Source organism: Mauremys mutica, chromosome 2, assembly GCF_020497125.1.
Source record: "Mauremys mutica isolate MM-2020 ecotype Southern chromosome 2, ASM2049712v1, whole genome shotgun sequence".
NCBI classification, from domain to species: domain Eukaryota; kingdom Metazoa; phylum Chordata; order Testudines; family Geoemydidae; genus Mauremys; species Mauremys mutica.
This window is the reverse complement of record NC_059073.1, coordinates 209,076,320-209,099,590: the sequence shown is the minus strand read 5'-3', so window position 1 is coordinate 209,099,590 and position 23,271 is coordinate 209,076,320. Positions and strand designations below refer to the sequence as shown.

At 38.3% G+C, this 23,271-nt stretch overlaps 1 protein-coding gene across 9 annotated transcripts in view; it reads left to right on the top strand.

Annotated features, from left to right (window-relative positions):
* Positions 1–23,271, top strand: part of ARPP21 (cAMP regulated phosphoprotein 21) — a 185,764-nt gene that overhangs the window by 48,611 nt on the left and 113,882 nt on the right. For all 9 annotated transcript variants that reach the window (XM_045006977.1, XM_045006971.1, XM_045006972.1 and 6 more), the window contains 4 exons: positions 3,052–3,202; positions 4,525–4,603; positions 6,046–6,105; positions 7,077–7,217. In XM_045006977.1, coding sequence (XP_044862912.1) covers positions 3,052–3,202; positions 4,525–4,603; positions 6,046–6,105; positions 7,077–7,217 — 431 coding nt within the window. The remainder of the gene's footprint in view (positions 1–3,051; positions 3,203–4,524; positions 4,604–6,045; positions 6,106–7,076; positions 7,218–23,271) is intronic.

The window sequence follows — 23,271 nt, the reverse complement described above, 5'->3', positions numbered from 1 at the left end:
TATTTAAAAAACCCTATGCTTTTAGCTTAACTTGCATTATTCAAAAATGTGTGGCTTTTGTTCTGCATTTTATTTGTGTTTTCTATTGTTTAATGGAGAATGAAAAGGAGAATAATAAATAGAGATTGTATTAAACATCGCATGGTAGTTGATAATGTACTGCAGAGGACATGTGTTTAACTCCATAGAGGCAGGCAGGTTTTGGGATAAAATACTTCTCCCAAACCGCACCCTGATGCCAGACAGAGGAGGGGTCATTTGCACACATCCTCTGGTCCTACCCCGGTCTGACCAGTTACTGGGAAGAATTCTTTGACTATACTGAAAAGATCAAAGGAGTTAAAGTACCCCTGGACTCCCAACATCTGTCTCGTGTAAAGACGATTGGTTTTGAATTCTCGAGTAGATAGAAACTATGCTTTGCTCTTATATTGGCCTTTTGCTTATTAATGCAGATTAGCTTTGCAATAGAAAGCTAGTCCTGCACTCTCCTCCTTGGACTGGCTGAAGGATACTGGAAATGTTGTGCCATTTGAAATGGTTTACTTTTACTTTAAAGGAGAAAGAAGCATATTTTGAGTTTATTTTGAATTACATTTTTATTAGTTTATCTTCGCGGTTTACAAAGCACAGGGTTTTGATTACCAGAGAATGTACGGTACATTGCCAGAACTACAGAGTATGGATTGTACTGCAACCCTGATGTTTGTATTGATATTTGAAAATTTGCCTTCATTTTCCTGTGTAGGAAAAATCTTGTTACCTGTATTACTTGATCTTGAACGCTTACCTGATGATTCACTATGTCCTTACTTAAAAGGAATGTTGCCTCTAATGTTATACTATTGACTTATCAGTGTATTATTGCAACTTGAACACTTCTTTTGTTATTCACTATACTTACCTTGTATCAATGTACTTATTAACGTTGTATTTTACTATTGAGAAAAATCAATAAAAATAAATATAACAAAAAAAATAATAGATTGCTTTCACGACTCTGCAGCCCTTTTGTGTGTTTCTTCAAGAGCAACCAAATATTATACGCAGAATCGTATATGTGTAACACAAAGTAGATACTGTATGTTTACATGTGTGTTTATGCTACATGTAAAGTCTGTCATTTTTCTCTTCTCGTCAAAATAGGTGCATCTTAATAGCCATTTTAATAGTTCAGGATTAAAGTGCGGAGGATGCTAGTTCCATACTTTTCCTCTGTTTTGAAGAACTAATGACAGAATCACCCAGCATTAGATAGCCCAGGGTACCTGAAGTTGTTCTGAAGGATTTTGTGGCACTGATTCATACAAAGTCCTGTCATCAGAACAAAACATTTACCTGCAGTTTTTCCTCAGCAAGTGAAAGGAGAACATACTTTAGTCCATTAAGTGCAACTTAGCAGTTAATGGATATTCTCCTGCATATCCTTATTTCATATGGTTGAGAGTTCCCATTCTCTTTCTATATTCAGTACAGCATTCTGCTACCATTTCTGCCTTATGGTAACAAAAATAGAGATTGAGAAAATAAACCCCGGTTAATATTTTTTTGCACAGGGTTTTGCTTCCATTTTTACAGTGCTTTGCATCTCAAGTCTTCTGTACCACATTTCAGCTTCATGAAAGGAATAAGACACCGATTCAGCAGAGGCAATTTTGACTTCCTATCTTACTGAGACACCAATAGCTAGTTTTGCTAGGATTTTTGTCTTACGCTTGTTTTGGTGTCTGATTTTTAGTGGTTCTTTTTAATAACTCTAAGATTTGTAATAGTTATTGCAGGCATCATTTGAGTTACTAATGTTCTGCTTCTGAAAAATACCCTTTAGGTTAAAATATTGTAATGAGATTTGTTTTTCTGTACATCAGCAATCTATGAAAATTTATGATAGAAGGGAATTTGCTAGCGATCAGGCTATTTTTAAATAATTGTTAATTTGGACGTCATCAATGATGCAGCTGTAGCTTACCAATTATATAGGCCCCAATGTGTTAAAGGCACTTTTAATGCTGCTGATTTTGCCACAGTTTGATGCAAGCATGTATTTTTACAAAACTTAAATATCTGATTTTGTTCATTCATTTTTCTTCAAAACAGTGTGAATACTTAGCCATACTTTCTTTTCCTTCTTGTAGTCAGATTCCATTCTTTTGAAGTTTATCACAGAACTGTTTATGTATTTCATCAAATAGCAACTCTTTTTTTACTGTTGTCTAAAAAATCTAGTGTAAGTGGAGAATAATGATTTCTCAAAAGCAAAACAAAAAAGGCCAAACACCATGAATTCCCAGTTTTCTAACAAGTGCAGTTTCAAAGGAATTCGCAATCTTTGAAATGTCAAAATCTTTAGGACATGGATTTCTGATGCACTGAAGAAATTCAGTTAGCACACCCACTGTACTGAAAACTGCAGTACTCATTTTTTTTTTTTTTAACCTTTTGCTAAGGGCCATGTTTCCAGATTTTTTTTTTACGTGATAAACCTGATAGCTGAACTCAGTTTTCCGCAATGCATAGGATCACTTATTGGCGTTCTCTTATTCTCAGGGCCTGAAAAGTGAGTTTAACTTATATAGCACCATATGTGTGCATAACACTTTTTATATGAATTTGCACAAAAAATTTCTGTGGAAATTATTTTGGTCTTTATCTAGCATTTGCAATATCTCTCTAGATATAGAATGGTTTATTAGAAGAAGAACACATATAAGAATGTACTTTCAGTGTTATAATTATTGAGAGAAAAGTTTAATTACTGAAAGTGGAGAATAATGTACCTTTAATATTTGTAAACTCAGAGGTCTTAGTTTGCAAATATTAAGGAAGAAATTCTGACTTCAGTGGGAGCAGCACACACACATATCTGAGGGCAGAATTTGGGCCAAAGAATGCATTATTCTCCCGATAAGATTTAATTTTGCCCAATAGGAAAAAAATTATATCTGGCTTCAATTTTTCTAGCTGTGCACTCCCTAATGCAAATCTCTTCAGATTGGAATCCATGTAAATTTTACTGAATCTGGCCCTAAATTATTATATTTTTTTCAACAGGAATCAATACAACTACAGCTTTCGAGCTTCCCCAGTCTACAAGAAGAAGATAAATCTAGTAAAGATGACTCTGAGAAAGAAAAAGAGAAGGATAAAAACAAAGAAAAAGATAAAAACTGTGAAAAATCCAAGACCAGAATGTTATCGAAAGGTGAACTTCAAAATATTTGAATCCTTTTTCAATTATTTATTATGGTCACATCTAGAAATTCCTGGACATGCATATGAATGTATATAGCTGGGGGTATATATGTATTATACCTGTATGCATATGTGAACTCTCTGTCTGTCTGTCTGTCTGTCTGTCTTATAAATACACATAAAGTAGGAATGCATTTATCCAAAAGAGGGAATGTGGAACATGAAATTTATATGGATAAGAAAAAGGGTTTTTTTTTCATATAAATGATGGGGTTTTGAGATATATATAGTTAGTTGTATTCGGAATAGAACCCCTAACAGAGGATAGCAGAGATTTTGTGTGAGAGGTGTTTGTTCTGTTTGTGTGTATAATGTTTGTATGTATATGATTATAATAATATTTACATAAAATATTCTATGAAAGAGTACAACTCCATACCTGTTAATCATAGTATACTGTACAACTTGTTACCAGTGACACAAAACACTTAGTCTTATATTTTGCTTTTGGCCCACAGATGAATCTCTCATTAACATTATTGGGAAATCCACACGTGGCCCTTAACCTTAACTCAAGGTCCGTGTACTTGTAATACACTAGTGAATTATCCATCATATATTATAATTATGCCTTACTACAGCAGGTATGCATAAAGTGACTCTAACTATAATTATTTTTATACCTATAATTATACTACGTTACTAAACTGCACTGTAGTCTCTTAAGGATAAGCATTGCCTACTCGGGCAGATCCTCAGCTGGTATGAATTGTCATAGCTCCATTGACTTTACTGAAGCTGGTGATTCAGACCAGCTGAGGATCTGCCCTTACTTTTGAGTAAGACAGAATAAGCTATGCCGTAAATTAATTCCAAATACTGTCACGTGCTATTGTCATCTACCCACTTTTAGACATCACTGGATTCCAGTCTGTTAAAGATTTTGAATTCCCAGTGGCATGGCATAATCACTTTATATATTGAACATATTAAATTAGACAAAGATGTATTTATGGACAGTACTGGATATTCAGCAGTAGGAGAGGGAATGTTGGAAGGAATTTGGGTAACATTATATATTTCCTGTAATTCTAGAAAGGACAAAACTTTGTTTGCTTCGATGCTGGCACTTATTAGTACAATGCAGGGAAAAGACAGATTTCCTCATGCTGTTTTGTGGGGTAGATTGTCACATAAGTAAATAACCTGTATGTACATTATTCTTTCTAATATATTCTGTAGGTTGCTGTCTGGAAAACCAAGTCTGCTTTGCAGAAATTGGCTTAACTTTAACTTTTGAAATGAAACAGTTGTTTGTTTTTTGTTTTTCAGATTGCAGCCAAGAATATACCGATTCAACAGGCATAGATTTGCATGAATTTCTGGTGAACACATTAAAGAATAATCCCAGGTAAGTAGCTCCAGCATGTTGTTAACTCCTAGTATAGTCCTAGAAATCATATCAATTAAGCATCTTATAATTTTAGTTCTAGAGAATGCTGTTGGAAAAGAAATAATGGAAGCATCTTAACTGAGCAAGAAGCCATAAAACAATAAATTTCGACTGCCTAGGTTTTTCAGTTTCCCATTGTTTAATTATTTTTCCTGAAATTTGGTCACTGTGCTTATCTTCCCTGCTGCACAGCTCCATCTAAAGACTCATAGCACTAGTCTATTATAACCTATGTGATTGGAGGTATTTGCTACTCATATCATATTGTGAGTGCCAACTTCTAACCTCACTACACCCATAGTCTTCATTTGGAACTGCAAACTCATCTTAATATAGAATTTCATCCTAAATATATAAAAAAGTTTCTACCAGGATTTTTTATATATTATGTTTTACATACTCTTTTCAACTGAAACTGTTCAGTGTGCACAGTTTCATCTTCCACTTACTGGACATCAAGAAATAATTAGGTAAATACCCACAGAGGGGCTTAAAAATCCATGGGATTTCAAAATGCATGAATTCACGTTTTGTATTAAAGGGCACATTTCTAGCCTTCAAAGCAAAAAGTCTCTGAATTGTCCAACTTGTACAAGCTGTACTAGCTCAAAGGAGCTTGAGAGCAATGCACTCTGTAAGGTTTCTTACTAGTGCTGTTAAGTAAATGTGTGTGTGTGGGGGGGGGGGGTGTATTTGTGGAAAATTTCAACTTTTCAGTGAAAGATCAAAACCCAAAAACTTGCAGTTTAAAACATAAAATTTGGATTTGGCAATGCTGCAGCAGTTCCTCATGGAAGGTGTTGTTGGGTGCCTCATGTCCCCATTCCCAATGACTTCCCTGGTCAGACAACATGTCCCATGATGCATCATGGTCTCCCTTCTTGCTGAGGCACAGTGGTGCACCAGGAAAGGCAGTTATTTTGAGTTTGGGGTGTTAGATTTTTAGACAAAAAGTTGAAATTTTCCACAGAAAGTGCACACTTTCTATAACAAATTGAATTTAGTCAAAAATCCAATTTTCCATCAAAAAAAATTGTGATGGAAGTTTTTCAACTACCTCTACAGCTTACTTTTGTTCCAAAAAGAAATACCAACATTATTCAACCACTCCACAAGCCACCTGAATGCAGTCCTTTGAGGCTGCGAATGCTGCCAGGCTGAGCCCTAATGCCGAAGGGAGTTAAGTCCATATCTTACCTTGCTCTGGTATGGATGGGGAGAAGGGGAGACTGGATTCTTTCCCCAGCTGCATCAACGCAAGGGAGGTCGGCGTTTTAACTAAAATATTTACATTGTTTTTAAATAAAGGGAAACTTCCATAATTTGTTTTGGAAGTATCATAAAAGTATCTAAAAATGGTTTTGGTAGCTGACTCTTCAAATCGTTGTTTGTTTTTACAGGGACAGAATGATACTCTTAAAAATGGAACAGGAAATTATAGATTTTATTAGTGACAACAAGTAAGTTAATTTCAGTATTTGGTTAGTTGATCATATTTGCATGCCACATATATCTTTTGCATAAAGCATATGTAAGTGCTATATTTTTATGAGACGTGTGCTCGCTTAGAGGCCCATCCTACACTGTGCTGGAGGTTAGTACCTTGCAAAATCAGGCCCTAAATTCATCTCTAATAGCTGTCAGGAGGAGCCACTGCAGTAGGTGTAACAAAAAGCCAGACTTTTCATTTTTATTATCGTTCTCTAATGACTTCCAGCTGGTTCCAGTTATGCCCAAAAATAATTGTAAAGCTTTCATTGCATAGGATATAAAGCACGTATTTCTTGAGGGGGATATATAATCAAATATTATGTCATGCAATTTGCTCTGTGCACTAAGGTATCTTTAATGTGGTAAAAAATAAAGTTAAGCTTTTGTTTGAAGGGATACAAAACCCTGTTTTGCTTTCACATATTCTACATTTTATAATAAAATTATAGATTGCAACTTGGTTAAAAACAAACAGATTGACTTTTGAGGGGAAAAATAGACATTTTAAAATAGAGAGAAGTAAGAAGATTTGTTGTACTAGAATAGCCCCTTGAACATTACCCAGTATCTGCTGCTTTGGAGGAAGGTATAAAACTTTCATGATGTCCTTAGCCATTTGTGCAAAATTCTATATAGGGCTAAAGTTTGTATGACAAGTGAGTCCTACCTGACCCCTGCAGCGGTCAGCTGATGCCATGAAATATGAGATTTGATTACCTTAATTTAGCATGTAAAAGTAACAGTTTTATTATTGCTTATAAATATATCCAGCACTTTCTGAAAACCAGCTACTGTAGTTGATTGTCTGCTTGCCTGCAGCATATATATATGCTGTATAAATGTACAGAGGAAAAAATAGTTACATCAAGTTTTAAAAGGTATTGTTATATTATATCTTAGAGATGATCATATAACTGATCAGTGTGATATTTTCTTTCAGTAATCACTATAAAAAGTTCCCTCAGATGTCATCGTATCAGAGGATGTTAGTGCACAGAGTGGCAGCTTATTTTGGAATGGATCACAATGTAGATCAAACTGGAAAATCTGTAATTATCAACAAGACCAGCAATACTAGAATGTAAGTACTAGCCTTGTGCTTTTCCTATTTCCCTTTCATAAGGGTCAGTTTGCATCCTGGCTACATGGTGTTTCAAAATTCCATTTTTGTAACGCTGTGCATTATTTTATCATTCATTCTGGTGTAGAGTGTCGTTACGTCTGTCCTTGGAAGATTGTATGAGGATTTGAAAGATGTAGAAATGAGTCAATCCGGTTGTTTCCAGTCAAGAAATGTATATAGTGCCTCTGGAGTGGAATGTTTTGCTGACCCTCTAACACCACCACATAGCTATAGAAAGCAATTTATTGCTTAACACGTTGCCTGGAGCTGTGCAGGTTATGAAGTACAGGTACTTTTAAATAACCCAAAGATGCTGGGAAGATATCCTATTCCCTCTTTCCATTTCTTCTTTTTTGCAGTTTCCACTCCTGCCTGCTGAGTTGTTTATTTTGCAGCAGATTTTTTCTCCTGTGCTACCATTCATTTTTTTCACAGATTATAGCTTTCCCCCCTTCTTCTAACTTTAAACCTTTTTATCATCATTCACTCTGGATTATAAATCTGTAATGGGGCTGTGAAAACTCTGGTCCCTATGAAATTAAAAATATCCATTAGACTTAGATAGTCAGTGGGTAAAGCGGGGTGGGCAAACTTTTTGGCCCAAAGGCCACATCTAGGCATGGAAATTGTATGGTGGGCCATGAATGCTCTCAAAATTGGTGTTGGGGTACAGGTGGGGGTGAGGGCTCTGACTGGGGGTGCAGGCTCTGGGGTAGGGCTAGGGATGAGGCGGGTGCAGGAGGGGGCTCTGGGCTGGGACCGAGGGGTTTGGAGGGTGGGAGGGGGATCAGGGCTGGGGCAGGGGGCTGGAGTGGTGGGGGGTGATTTAGGGGTGCAGGCTCTGGGCGATGCTTACCTTAAGCAGCTCCCAGGAGCAGTGGCATGTCCCCCCCTCTGGCTCCTATGCAGAGGTGCATCCAGGCGGCTCTGCATGCTGCCCCCACAGCTCCCATTGGCCGCAGTTCCCGGCCAATGGGAGCTGTGGTGGCGGCGCTTGGGGTGGGGGCAGAGTGCAGAGCAGAGCCCCCTGGCTGCCCCTATGCACAGAAGCCGGAGTGGGGATATACCGCTGCTTCCAGGAGCTGCACAGAGCGGCCCCTGACCCTGCTCCCTGGCTGGACCGCTGGAGTGGGGCTACCCCCAGATCTCACTCTCCAGAGGGAGCTTGAAGACCGGACTAAAACGGCTGTCAGGCTGGATGCGGCCCATGGGCCATAGTTTGCCCACCCCTGGGGTAAAGGAAACTTACACAGATTTAGCTGCAGAAAATAAGAAATAACAAAATTACAATTTATGTAGATCTTTGCTAGACAGCATTTCCTCATAATCACTTTTTTTCATAGCACACTATTCATGTACTACAGGCTTCTCAGGGTCTGATTTTAGCACCCTCACTCTCATATAAGATCTCCCTTTCCAGCTTACCTGCATTTTTGTGTGTGTACACATGTGTGTTGGGGGGGCATATGTTCATGTGTATGTAAGGGAGTCAGAGGAGAGAGAGAGATCCAGCATACCACTACTGTCATTCAATTAAGAAAAATTTGGAGCAGCCCCTAAAAAACCTTACATTTTCATTGGTTTTATTTTTCCTATTTGTTTCCAGTTGTCCTTTTCTTCTCACATATGCATCAACTCCTCAGTGCAACAAGAGCGGTAGAATCTCGCTCACAGCATAGTTCTCTTTCTGGCTAGCACTGACAGTGGGCTCAATTGGTTGCCTTGACATGCACCTTGCAGACCAGTGACACTAGAGCTGCTTTATATTACCTTGCAAAGCACACTCTCAACAGGAATTAAATTCCAAACAGTGGTCTGAAGTTTATATGACAGCTTAGGTGAAAAGTCTGAGTGATTTCACGTTGGATATTGTGGCTCATGGCCTAGTGGGAGAGACAGGAGAATCATTGAAAATTGTTTACAAAGCCAGCGTCGCAACTGGCACTAATTGGCACCTTTGCTGGCAGGCTGAGCAGAGATGCCAAAAACTAAATGGTCTTGCAGACTGAAGTACCCTTTTTTACTCTGGAGGTGCTCCCTGAAGGTCATAGTTAAGGCACATAGATAGAACCATGTGGGAAAATTTGTCCTGCCACTGTCCATAGTGTACTTGTTCCACAGAGAAACAGAAATTTCCCGCCTTCTGCATTGTCACAGTCTAGTTTCTTTCATTAGCACTAAGTAAAACTGAATGTTTTTTTGTTTTGTTTTTGTTCTTTTACATAGTTATTTAAGGAGGGGGATAGCCTAACCTTAAAGACACATTATTCTACCATGCAGCGTGTAGTATATTATTTATATATTTTAAGATACAGTTCTAAAATGAGGCTTTGTAAATGTCTTTTTTTTTTTAATTTCCCAGATGCAGGAGACATCTAAAATTTCTTTTTCTGACAGAGTCTGGGATTTTATTTTCAGGAGAAACAGGATGCGTGATTAGTTTGTGTGGTATGGGAAGGAAGGAATTACACAATGTCTGATTTTTAAAAAATAATGAAAAAGTGGGGGATCTTTATATAAACTAAAATCACTTTTGTTATTGCAGAGGAATAGTATTCCCACAAGTATTTTAAATAGAAAAACTGCAAATTTTGAACATTAAAACAAACTAACAGTAATAGCAAACAAGCAGCTACACAGATTAGCTGTATGAAGAGAGAGATGGTTTTGAATCAGTTAAATGTTCTTTTAAATAGTATAAGATATAAATTAATAAAATAGATATTGGAAGTCCCTATTGGCCATCTAGGTAGCCATTATCAACTGGAAGTTTCTCGTAGGATTTTCATGGGAGCAGGATCAAACCCTTTGGGTTAGATTGTGACATGGGCTACACAATCAACAAGCAAGAGAGAGAGTAAGAACAACCCTTGAATCCTTCCATAGGGCTACCTTGACCTGAGGTCTGACTGCACAGGGATAAGCAGGGCTACCTATCCACTTACTCCCATCCCAGAATAAATGGGTGGGAAGATGGTGAGGACTGGATAGAGCATTTATTGTCCCCTCTTTTTACTGGCCAGAGTCAGCACAGAGGAGAAGTAATTTACAGCTGGTAATACTCACTGAATGCCTGGACAGTCAACCCATGGGGATTTCCATTGACCCTAATTATAAGCTTCGCCAGTATTGCCTTCAGCGTTTGTAGTTGCCATAAGCTCCATATTCCAGGTTTCAGTAAAGTCATAAACTCCATTGGCATAACCCACAATGATCACAATAGTAATAAATTCTGCAGAGTCCAGGATTTTTAAAGATTCCAATATTGTATATGTTAGAACCTATTGTTCTCAGAGGGAACAGTTTTACATGGCTCAGAACCAGAACTCAATTCTTGGAACCTTCTGACTCTATTAACTACCCAATGTAAAGCATCCAGAACAGAAGCATTTCTGAAAGTGATGGAAAAATTGCTTACTGTGGTTCATGTTAATTGTAGCTTAAACCTAAATAAATGTTGACTATATTACATATGTAAGTTCATATATGATAGAGAAGGCCTGACCTGAAGGCCAGAAAGTCCAAAATGTATGCACTTCAAAGGAAGCTGGAGCTCTGGAGTAATGTGCTGCTTCCTCTTCCTCTTTTCACATGCTCATTTGGTAGCACATTCTGAATCCCAAAGCATCACAGCCTGACACAATGAACAGGGAAGAAAGCTTGTCATAAGTACTTCCAGAATTCACAGATTCTATTACCTTTTTTAAAAAAAATCTTTTGCTTGAGCCCCCTATCATGTGTTTGTGAGTGTGGGTGGGTGGGTGGGTTTGATGGAAAGTCATTGCTGTGGGTGAAGGTGCTACTGCTTACTTACCTTGCTGAATGAGGGTTTGTGTGAATATTCTGCTGCTGCCTGTCCCCCATAAGAGGGGAATGAGGATTCTACCAGCATGTACCGGTGGGGTGAACATTTTGATAGAGGATGCTGTCATATCACGCTCTCTTCTGCCTCTTATTGGACCAGTTGAGATTTAGTGGGATAGAAACCTTTGTGTTTATGGGCATAAACCATCCACCAATTGCTTGGGGTTAAGAAGAAACTTTGTTCCATACTTGTACACTCTAGAGTTTTCTACCTTCCTCTGAAGCATAAATTTATCACCTGGCCCACTGTAAGGGGTGTGTGTGTGTGTGTGTGTGTGTGAGAGAGAGAGAGAGAGGGTGTATATATAAACAGATCAAGATCAATGGTCTCAAGTTGCAGTGGGGGAGGTTTTAGGTTGGATATTAGGAAAAACTTTTTCACTAGGAGGGTGGTGAAGCACTGGAATGGGTTACCCAGAGAGGTGGTGGAATCTCCTTCCTTAGAGATTTTTAAGGTCAGGCTTTAGTTGGGAATTGGTCCTGCTTTGAACAGGGGGTTGGACTAGATGACCTCCTGAGGTCCCTTCCAACCCTGACATTCTATGAAGGTGCCTGCCTCAGGGGCAAGAACTTGAGGAGCTCTGGAGGCTGCTAGTTTCATTGGGGGGGAGGGGGAAAGCAGCTACAATAGAGGGAGTTCAGGAGAAAACGTGATTTTTGTGTGAATATTCTGCTGCTGCCTGCGCAACTTGTGCTTTTTTTTAATTGTTATTATTATTATAGTGGCAAATATATATATTCCTAGCACCCAATTCTCTTTGGGATTTGAATGGTCTGCTGTGTATTCCTGAGGTCAGCAGCATTCCATTGAAGTCCAAGCTAGTGTATCCTAATGGAGGTTTAGACCCTAGTTATCGTCTGACATTTTGAAAGCTGTCTTTGTAATGCAGAAGGACATATATATATATTTTTTGTAATAAGTAAAAGAAGAACGTCAATTAGCCAAATTTCTCATGGAAATATTAATGTGCATAGAGAGATCATCTCTTATAACTAAATGTTCTTGCCTCCAAACTTGATAAAACTAGTCCTGTGCAGTAGTTCAGATAGAGGAGTAGTGGATTAAAACATTTTAATACTCTACATTAATGCTTTGAATTATGACTGGATTTTAAAAAAAGTTTAAATTGGCCCGTCCAATTAAAATCTAAAAACTTTCCCAAAAAACTACCTTCTGGACAAGTAGTACATGTGAGAAATATTATGCAGAACAGAAGTTTTTCCGAACGTTAAATGGAGATGGTCACAATGTTGCTTAATGTGGAAAATATCTTATTCTAACTGTGATATTGCTATAGTGACTCCATTGTATTATATTTGTCTGTCATCTGTGTCAGTCTATCATCTATCTAAAGCTATACCAAAATGTAATGTGAACACATGACAGTGCAGCATGATAAAAGCATACATTTGAAATGGAGGCAATGTATTATGCAGGACATTCCAAATGAGTGCCAACAAAAACTCTACATGCCACCTCTTTATTCTGTACATGCCACATTTAAAAAAAATAGAAATAGATAAGAGAGCCTTGCAGCTGTTGTCCAGTACTTTTACATACCTCTGTCTGTATATTCAGACTGATTATCTCAGTGGAGATAGACAAGTGGGGCAAATGCAGGTGATGTGTATAAAGGTGCTTGATAAATACAGATTTTAATTTGGCTTTGCAGTTTGCCGCATGGATATCCTCACATGTGGTGTGTAAAAATATGTTTTTACGGATGCACACACATAGCTGCATACATATCTGCACAAACATACAGCAGAGTTACTCAGCATTCAGGATGTAGGGTGTGAATAAAATACAGTGATTGTGTTTAGAAAGTGTCTTGTGCATTTGGAGAGCTAAACAAAGGGCACATATGTTGTGAACTTTAAGACTTATGATGATTTTGTAAACCCTCTTCAGTGTTGCATACCTTCTAACCCTTTTGATAAAGCAGCCTTTTGATATTTTGTTTTACTCTACATTATTTTACTCTGCTGCTATAGAAATGCTATGTTATAGTAGCCCTATTGGAAGGTTTTTGGTGTTTTCAGTATACATCCAAAACTTGGAGTAGTATTAGCACCTGCTGTATATATTTCATGAGTTTCTTTTTATTTTTTATATCATATTGTGATATGGCTCTTGCAAATAGTATAGAATCTTTAAGACATCCCTATAACATGACAATCAGTGAAAGCAGGCAATTTCAACAACATGGGTTAGCTCTTAATGGAGATAGCCGTCTCCCCCCTTCCTCCCCCCGCATCCAGGCATGCCAAGAATATTGGGATTTAAAAGATACTAGTTTTGTACCGATATGGTGGGATTGGTTACATTATAGGCTCAGTAGCCACAAGTTATGACTTCCAGGGTACACATCAAAATGTGCTTTTTCCCCTTGACTGATTTTTGTTTCTTTAAGAATGCATTTGCGGGGGGGAGGTTATATGTAAGTTGACACAAACAAAAATGTTTGCAGCTCTTTTTCAGACAGGTATATATATTCGGTAATCTTATATTTGTGTAAGGGAATGCTCATGTCTTGTTAATTATGAGTGAACCTCAATGACAAGGCGCGAACATTGTTTTGTTGGAACACAGCACAATTAACTCTGCAAACTCTTTTGTTGCACCTATCTTTAAAAAAAATCATATTGTCTCTATTGTAAGTAGAACACAATCAAGGCAGTGAGCTCATGAAGTTAGACTCACTGTAATATGACCCATGATCTAGGAGGCTATACGTGCAAACCTCTCTCTCTCATTTTGTGTAGTGTGTGAGGTTCTGTAGGCCAAGATTTGTAGCTTCAAGGAACTATGAACCAATTTATTTTAGTTTCATACAAAGTCTCCCATTGCAAGAAATTCTCTTTCCAGTCTTGGCTATATTTTGACTGCTATTTTATTACTGAGATATAATTATACTGTGATAAAGCAAATCCCGGCATTCTGACTAACAGTCATTGTTGCCCAATTAGGACTCACATGCTACACTGGTATTGAGGAATATCTGTGCAGTGATTATGCCTATCAGACATCCACAACTAGAGTGCAAGGGAATGACATATCTGAGAAATAATAGCATCCTTGTTATCTCATTGGCTGAGATGATTCCTTTTTATTTTAATATTTATTAAAACATAAAGCACTCATATTATGGTCCTAACAATAATAGAATAAAAATCAATAAAGCAATAAAGACAACAAATGTAATGTTTACAACATTGAGTCTTCTTCATGCTGTCGCTTTGAAGCAATAAATGGATTTTATTTCATAGACATTTTCCGTACAGTCATCAGGGACTTGCTAAAAAGTATGACGATTAGTGACTTGTAAGTCTAATTTGTCTCAGTAGGGGACTCCTGAGCAATAATAAAAATATTTAGTGCTCTTTATCCAAAAAGCTTGAAGCACTTTACAGAGGAGGAGCAGTATCATTATCCTTATTTAACAGATGGGGAAACTGAGGCGAATAACTCTAATGCCCATTTCCTTAAAAATGCACAGACTAAGCTAATAAACATGTCATGGATTTCAGCACTACACTGTGTATTATACTGTAGGCATTAGCTTTCATTATTACATTACTTGTTTCTGACTGAATACTGTTACATACTGTAATGTGAAGCCTTCATACAATACAATTTAGGAGAAGAAACTACATATGTCATTTTTCTTGAAACTGTTCTTGACTTTTTTTTTTTTTTATTAACTGAATGATATTTGAATTGGGACCGCTTTTCACACAAGACTATCTCTTATTTCAGGCTTGCATCCATTCTTGCAAGGAAGACATACAAAGAAAAAGGGTTTGTCAACTGTTTGTTGAGCTAAATTTGGCCCTAGGATGTGCAATTTTTATTCCAGTCAGTGAGAGCTATGTGCATGCATCCAAGGACAGAATTTTCCCATAAATGAGACATTAGGGTTAATGAACCATTTCTAATGGTTCCATTATTAATTTTCAGTCTAATATAATTTATCTAAACTAATTTGTTTGTAATTGAGGTGGACATGTATTTTAGAGCTGTTTTATATTGTAATGAAGTATTAGTTAAACATTAATCAAAGACACCTACTGTATTAGTCTGTTGTTAATCCTTGCAGTCACACCGCTTAATCTTGTCATGAACTTGGAATTGCGTAGATGTGTGGTCAAACTTGGAAGATGGGACACTCTCTCTTCCTTGAATCAGTAATTAACCACTGCCCTGGTGTAGTGTTAGGGGGTGCCCTTCTTGTGACGTGGTGTCTTTTGGATGAGTCAAACTCCTCAGTCTTGCGATGATTACTATTTGTGGTTATTAAAAAGATTGTGGCATTCTTGGTAAAAGTAGAGTTTTTAGCTGTGTCTGGAAAAGTAGTGGTTAGCCAAATCCCAGCTCAGATAATGACATTTTTCCAGTTTAAATGCCGCTGCACTTCCATGTCACTGTGCTGTAGAACTGGAGGTCCGAAACGGCTTTTGCATTTCCCGCTCTGATTCAGTAATGGGTGGAGTATTTCCTTAAATGCAGGAGTCCATTTTCAAAAGTGGGTTCCTCAATCAGTGCGTGGATCCCCCTCCATTCTATTTTGGTGCTGGAGTTATGAAGTCTGAATGCGTGGTGCATCTCTATGATGTGATACACCAAGAATGAGAAAAATGTTTCCTTTGAGCAATCCTTACTTCTGCACTATAGGCAAAGGGGAATGGTGCTCCTGTGTTCACATGGCAGACTTGGAGGTTTGTCACATGGAAGTTGCTAGATTACTAACAGGTAGCTCCACTATCCAAGCCAAAGGGTATTTGGGAATTGGCTTCTGATGCCTGTCTAATGATGGAGAAATTATTCATGGCCTGAAGTGGAACTAAGCACATAAATTTATTATGTAACACTGTTTTTATCTTCATGTACAGGGCATTTCGAGAGAACTAATGGTCTCCACATTAGCCAGTCAGCTTTTGGGAAGTATGCTGCCATTATTGGTGGTTTTCAGATCTTTGATTAATTTTTGTCTCTCCTGTTTAATTCTTGAATTAATTAGTTAGATAAGGAATGTCATTTGAAGTATTTATTTGTGGTTATGCAACATCCTAATGTTCAGCTGCTTATAAGGTATGACACATACCTAACATTGAATATTAATGTATTTTGTAATAAGCTGTGCCACCACAAATGAGCCTCCATTAGCTGGATCTAAATTGAAGCTGCACAAAATGTTCAACCTAGGTAAAAATATTAAGGGTTAAATCCAATCCAGAAGGGTGGGAGGGAAAGGTGTGTTCTACAGGTGTGGAATCATTTCCTGCCTCCCCCAGTGCCTGGTCACACTGGCAGCAGAATTGCTTTGCAGCTACTTATACTGAAACCTTGTTATTCACAAGCCAATGGCAGGTGGCTCCATGGAGCAGCAGATCTAATGTTGCTGCTCCTCTTCAGCCTGTCCTTCCCAAACCCCACTTCCTGCTGTGCGCTGACAGGGGCACAGAACTAAGTTCCATGGCATATAGGGTGTGACTCGGAAATTGACTTTGGGGGTCAAGGTGGATAACCAGTGGAACATGAGCTCCCAGTGTGACACTGTGGCCAAAAGAATGAATGCAATCCTTGAATATATAAACAGGAAAATACTGAATAGGAAAAAGGAAGACATATTACTTCTGTATTTGCCACTGATGTGACTGCTGATGGAATACCATGTCCAGTTCTGGTGTCCACAACTTATGAAGGCAATTGATAAATTAGTGAGAGTTCAGACAAGAGACAGGAGAATGAGTAAAAGATTAGAAAACATGTTTTATAGTGATAGACTCAATCTAGGTAGCATGACAAAGAGAAAGTTTAAGAGGTGGCTTGATCAGAGTCTGTAAGTACCTACGTGGGGGAACAAATACTTAATAATGGAGTCTTCAGTCCAGCGCAGAAAGGTAGAATAAGATCCAGTGGCTGGAAGTTGAAGCTAGACAAATTTTGGACTGGAAATAAGGTGCAAATTTTTAACAGTGAAAGTAATTACCCATTCGAACATTTTTTACCAAGGTTTGTGGTGGATTCTTCATCACTAGCAATTGTTAAATCAGGATTGGATGTTTTCTAAAAATTATGTTGTTGTTCAAATGGGAATTAATGCAGGGATGTTCTATGACCTTTGTTATGCAGGATGTCAGACTGGATTATCAGACTGGTCCTTTCTGGCTTTATAATCTCTGAATCCCCTGCATTTCATCCAGCAATCCTTTTGCACAGCTGCACAAACTCCACTGTATCTGGGGCCCACATAGACTGAATCCAGAGGTCAATGGTTTGCCCTAACTGTATTGGGCCAAATCTTGAAATCTTTACTCAGGCAAAACGCTCAGTGAGTAACTTTCCTTCACTTGGGAAATGATGGATTTTCCATCTTTTGATATCTTTGAGGCTGAAAGGAGGCCTTGATGGAAGATATGATTTAGGCAAACAAAAGTTATTGGGCTCAATATGAGGGGAACTGTAATGGCCTGTGACATACAGGAGATCAGACTAGATGAAGTAATGGGGTGAAAACTTTGGCAGGACAAGGCCTCTGCGTGAATGGACCCTGGTTATTTGCTGATTCCTCAATACCAGCAGTCCAGGGCCAGCTCTACAGGCTGGTTGGGGTGCAGAGGGGGCATAGCCCACCCTCCACGTAAAGCCATTGTGGACAAATCTCCAGAAGAAGGACCTTGGAGAGGTTTGGCTTTCATGTGGGCTAAATCAACACCATTTGTTAGAATCCACTCATATTTACCTTTAATGATGATGACATTATTCACCTTGTCAACTATCATGGGGTAACGCCAAATACAGAAATACATTTTTAGCTTTTATATCTTAATTACTTTTATGGTAAATAAAGAATATATGAAGAGAAAGGAGTTCTGGGTGGATTCTGAGAAAAAATTACAGTCCTTACCATTAACAAGTTAGCATTGGGATTGGCTTTCCCTTTACTAGAGAGTAGAAGCTATCAGCAAAAACACTGTGGTAATGTCTGGCAAAGGTAGGCTTTGTAATGACTTTTGCTGTTGAAGTGTCACCATACCAGAAATGTGGTGACTCATACTGTTAAATAGTCTAATAATGTGTCATTGGCCTTCAGATACTTTAAACACCTTTTTAGGTGGCTTTGTGGTGTGTTAAGTTGTATAACTGTGTAGTGCTTTAAGTCTTAATAAAATGAATTACATTATAGGAGGACAGAAATCCCCCATTTGTCACCGTGTGACATTAAGACTAAGATTTTAGAAAACCGGATTAACTCCATATTTTGGCACCTGTCTGATTTTCAAAAATCAGTTGAACTGCAGCTCCCAAGTGCCTAAATATGGATTTCAGGTCCTGATTTTAGGCTCTTGTATTTGAGGACTGTAACCTTTAGATAGCTGCATGCTTCCATTACAATAGATGCCCCATCATAGTTAGGCCTGGAATTTAGCCTTGTATCATTCAGCTGTGACCTGTTTAATTGATAAATATTCCACCATCTCCAAATGCGGAAATTCACAAAATATTTACATGCCTTCATATTTGAAAATGTTGATCTGGAGGCAGAAATGGTTTCTGCACCATATACAATAGAGTTTTGATTCAAAGGGGAAAGCACAGAGACAGTAAAACTTTCATAAGTTTAATACTCCTGTTCTATAGAGACTTATGGTGTCCTCCAGCATAAATATAAAGCAGGGTTGGCGGATACAGTAGATATTCACAGTGCAAATAAGGAGAACTACTGTGCCTCCAAATAGAAGCCAATGTGATGTTGGATTGAGCAGCTGGTTTAATTAAAGACAAGTACAAATAATGGAAAAATGCAGTAAAATCATTTGAACATCCGAATAACAATGCCCTAATACTACACAACTCCTTTGAATCTTCTCTGCAACAGCACTTATCTCATCTCCTTATATTATTACCCTTCCATTGGAATATTTGGGTAACACCATGTTGCCAATTGATCCATTTGCTTGCAGACTGCTGATCCTGCATCCACTCTGATGTATCCTTGTGTCCTCTCCTGCCACTCTTGCCCTAGCTGCCTGTCATTCCATGATTTATTCACTTTAGGAGGATTAACATGCTGTAGCCCATCCAGTACATTTATTTTAACCTCCCATTGCCAATGTAAAATGGATTGTAATTTTTACAAGAGTTTCGCACAGTCCAGAGATCTTTGTGGATGACTTCTCCGACCACATCCTTATTTCAACATTTTCTGGGATATTTTTATGCACGCTGGTCTACCTAAGACACTGTTAGTGCTAAACCATCTTTTCTGCACAAGGTGGGTTTGTTGCCTCTTTTGAAAGCAACTTGTGACAAGCTGTGTGTCACATTACTGTTGGAAATGTATGCCTTGTAATAAGCATGTATGTACTGTATCAATGTGAGGCAAGCTTTAGAATTCCAGAATGTTTGTGTGCTTTGCTGACCGAATGTGTAAGTCTCTAGAACCATAACATCCAAAGTTCATGCTTGTCTTTTTTCATTTGTCCTTTCAGTGTGATGTCTGTATTTGGCTTTCTTAACTAATCTTCTTTCATTTCAGAATTAACTTCCAGCATTTTTTTTTATAAAAAGAGTCTATATGCACTTTAGAAACAAAACTGATAAATATTTCAATAGTCAAAATAATTCCATGCTCTTAACCCAAATATTAAGAATGTCTGAATAGATTTTTATGAAATTGTTTCAGTATTTCTGGACATGAGCTGTATAACAAAGAAACCTACTTTACTGAGGCTACTGGTAATTGCTACTCTGTTACCCGGGGTTCTTTCAACCCAAAGCTCTTGGTAACTTTTACTCTGTGCTAGGTGGTGTCAGGAAATAAATCAGGGGAGACACGGCCGTCCGACCAATAGATGGCTGACACAAACAGGACAACACAAGAGTGCTTTCACTTAAAGCTAAACTTTACTTAGTCTCAAAGCACTTACACACGTCCGCAACAAGATTAGTAAAACACCCCCAGCCCTTGATAATTACCAAAGCTGAGTGTGGCTCTTGAGTGAAACAGCGGCAGGCTTCCAATGGCCAAATCTTCCGTCTACCAGTGGGGACCGCAAGATGTATCCAGAGGGCAAGTCCAAAAAGAGTCCCCAAACGAGTCCAACTATCTCAAGCTTTCCCTCTTATTTATACATTAGTAATAGAATGACATGTCCCTTAAAGAAAACTTATTAAGCAAGCAGTTCCAATGGGCAAATAAGAGGCTCCTTCTGATTATTGATTAACCAGGTGTTGGTTTTTCCAGAGTTTTCAACTTTGAGACCCCGATAGACATTCCTGAGGCACATCCTGCTCTTTTAAAATGCATTTATCAGCAACTTCAACACAATTTTTATCAGGAAGGACGTGGGGTCAAGCTGCCCTTTCTGTGGCACCCCAGCCCCCTCGCTCCCCTGCCTTGGTCAAGCTGAAACTGCTGAATGGCCAATTTACAGTTTGCTGACTAGGCTGCCTTTAACAATAAGCCATAGTGGTTTCAGGCACTTTACTGGTTTGCCAAAATCTCCCCGTACAACTCTTTCACAAAGTGTGTTCAAAAGCTGCAATTTTGCAGATAAAAATACGATCTGATCATACAGAGGCTACCTCCTTAACATAGTTAAGAGGGCTTTGTTTTCTTACAACTTCCAATTGTTGACTTTGAAATTGAAGGACTGTATATCCCTAGATTTGTAAGCAATGGGGAGTTCTCTGGATAGGTCCAAAACAGAATGTAATCCTTAGGGGCAAATTCTGTTATCTTTTTACTGGTGTAAATCAAGAATAACTCCATTACAATGGCTGGAGTTACTCCAGATTAAAACCAGCATAAATGATGGTAGAATTTGTTCTGTTATGTATTACGTTGTTTTGTGCGATTAATTTTACAGTAATGTTAAAGCTTATTACTCAGTTCACTGATGGAAGAACAGATGCTGGTTTCACAACAGAAAACTCGCATAACAGCTTGGTGATACTACCTAAATTCTATACATCTTTCTCCTCCCACATGGAGGAGCTTACCCACCCTCTCCAAGTTTACTTCCTCTAAAAATGGGCCTCATTATGCAGTATTTATTCAGGCAAAAGTCTCTTCTCTCCAGTGGGAGTCTTGTCTAAGAATTTCAGGGTCGTGTTCAAAGTAATCTCAGAGGTGTACAGAGAAAATATCAGTAGCCATTTTTGAAGTTATGATGAGGAATTCTATTTTTTTTTTTGTTTGAGAACTGCAAAATTTGTGTGTGTGTGTAAATAAGTAGTAATACAATTACTACAGTTCAGACCCTGTGTCAACTGTGTGCAAATACAGATAAGTATATTTTTCAGCACTCCAAGGGCACAGAAATAAGAATCTCCTGAGCTTTCACCAGTATCTCAAACTGAATAATCGAACATGAACTCCCAGTGCAATGCTGTAGCTATGCAGGCTAACATGATATATGGAGTTGGTGTTACCTCTGTATACAAAATTAGGCTTGGACTAATTAAAAGTTAGCTCAACATAGCTACATTTGTCAGAGATGTGAAAAAACCACACCCCTGATCAGCATAGCTCTGCTGACCTAACCCTAGATAAAAGCTTCTGTCAGCCTAGTTACCATCCTTTGGAAAGGTGATGCTTTTGTCAGCATAGGCTGCATACACTATGGGGTTATGCCAGGATAGCTATGCCAACATAGCCGTGCTGGTGTAGTCTCTGTAGGGTAGATGCAGCCTTAGTGAGACCATTACTGGAATACTGTGTCTTCAAAAAGTATATTTAAAAAAATTGGAAAGGGTTCAGAAAAAAACCTACAAGAGTAACTTGAGGTCTGGATAATACACTTGAAACTTAAACAGCTGATTCTCTTTAGTTTATCCAAGAGATAGTTAAGAGTTAACTTGATCAATTGTTTAAAAGTACTTACATGGGGAAGAGATTTCAGATAATAGATGTTTCTTTAATACAAGAGAAAAAGGCATAATAAAATCAAATGGTTCAAGTTTAAGCTGGACAAATTCAGACTAGAAATAAGGTGCATATTTTTAACAATGAGGGTAATTAACCATTGGAACTTACCTCTAGAGATAAGGTGGATTCTCCATCACTTGAAATCTTTAAATTAAGGCAAGATATCTTTCTCAAACATGTGCTCTTCCTCAACCAGAAATTATAATGAGGTTCTGTGATCTGTGTAATGCAAGAGGTCAGACTAGATGATCATAGTGGTCCCTTCTGATCTTAGAATCTATGAATCTATAACTTTGAAAAAATTTGGGAAAGTTTAGCAGAGAACATCTACAGAAAAGGAGATGGAGAGTAACTCACATGGACCTTGCACTTTCCTATTATCTCCTTCCCTTCTTTCCTGCCATGTCACATGTTTTCTAGGAAGGCATGGCAAATTCCTACTCACTCCTCCAGTATCCGCTCTCATCTTCAGGAAAGAAGCTTGGTACTGTCCTCCAGCATCTGACTTCCACTTCCACTAGGTAGCTGTCTCTTTCCACACTAGTGATAAACTTGGAGCTGACTAACCCCTGATGCTATGTTCTGCTGTGTCATGGAGTACCACAATAAGCTGCATTACACTTTCCATGGGGCCCCTTTTGCGTTAGGATGTCCTGATGGTAGCCATAGCTAGGGGAGTGCTGTGGAGCTGTGCTGACAGGGAGTTGTGGGAGGGCAAATGTGCCAGTGAAGATTGGGGGGTTCTGCTAGAAGGCAGGCTTGCTGCACTGGCAGAAATATTTAGAGGACTTCTGTGAGGGGAACCTCACAGTGATGATAAAGTGTTAGTGCAGCCAACCCCTTTGTCCCTTCCCTAAAGATTTACCACAGGAGAGAGCAGTCTGGTCCTTCAAGAGTAGCGACTATCAAGAAAACAAAGAACAGACATTGGACCAGATCCTCTTCTGGTAGAAATTGATTTTGATGATTTCCACCAGCAGAGGAGTCAGCCCAGTAAATTTATCTTTACAAACAGTGCATTCATATTCTGAGGCTTTAAAGGAAGGAGGCCTACTGCAAAAATAATTTATATAAGGGTCCATCATTAAACAACTGAAACCACATCATACATAAACACTTCCGAGTAGATTAGTAGCATCCTGATCAAAGGTTCCAGTGGCTAATAAAAACCTTTAGGTTTAATATACAGTTGCAATAATTGTCCAGACCTA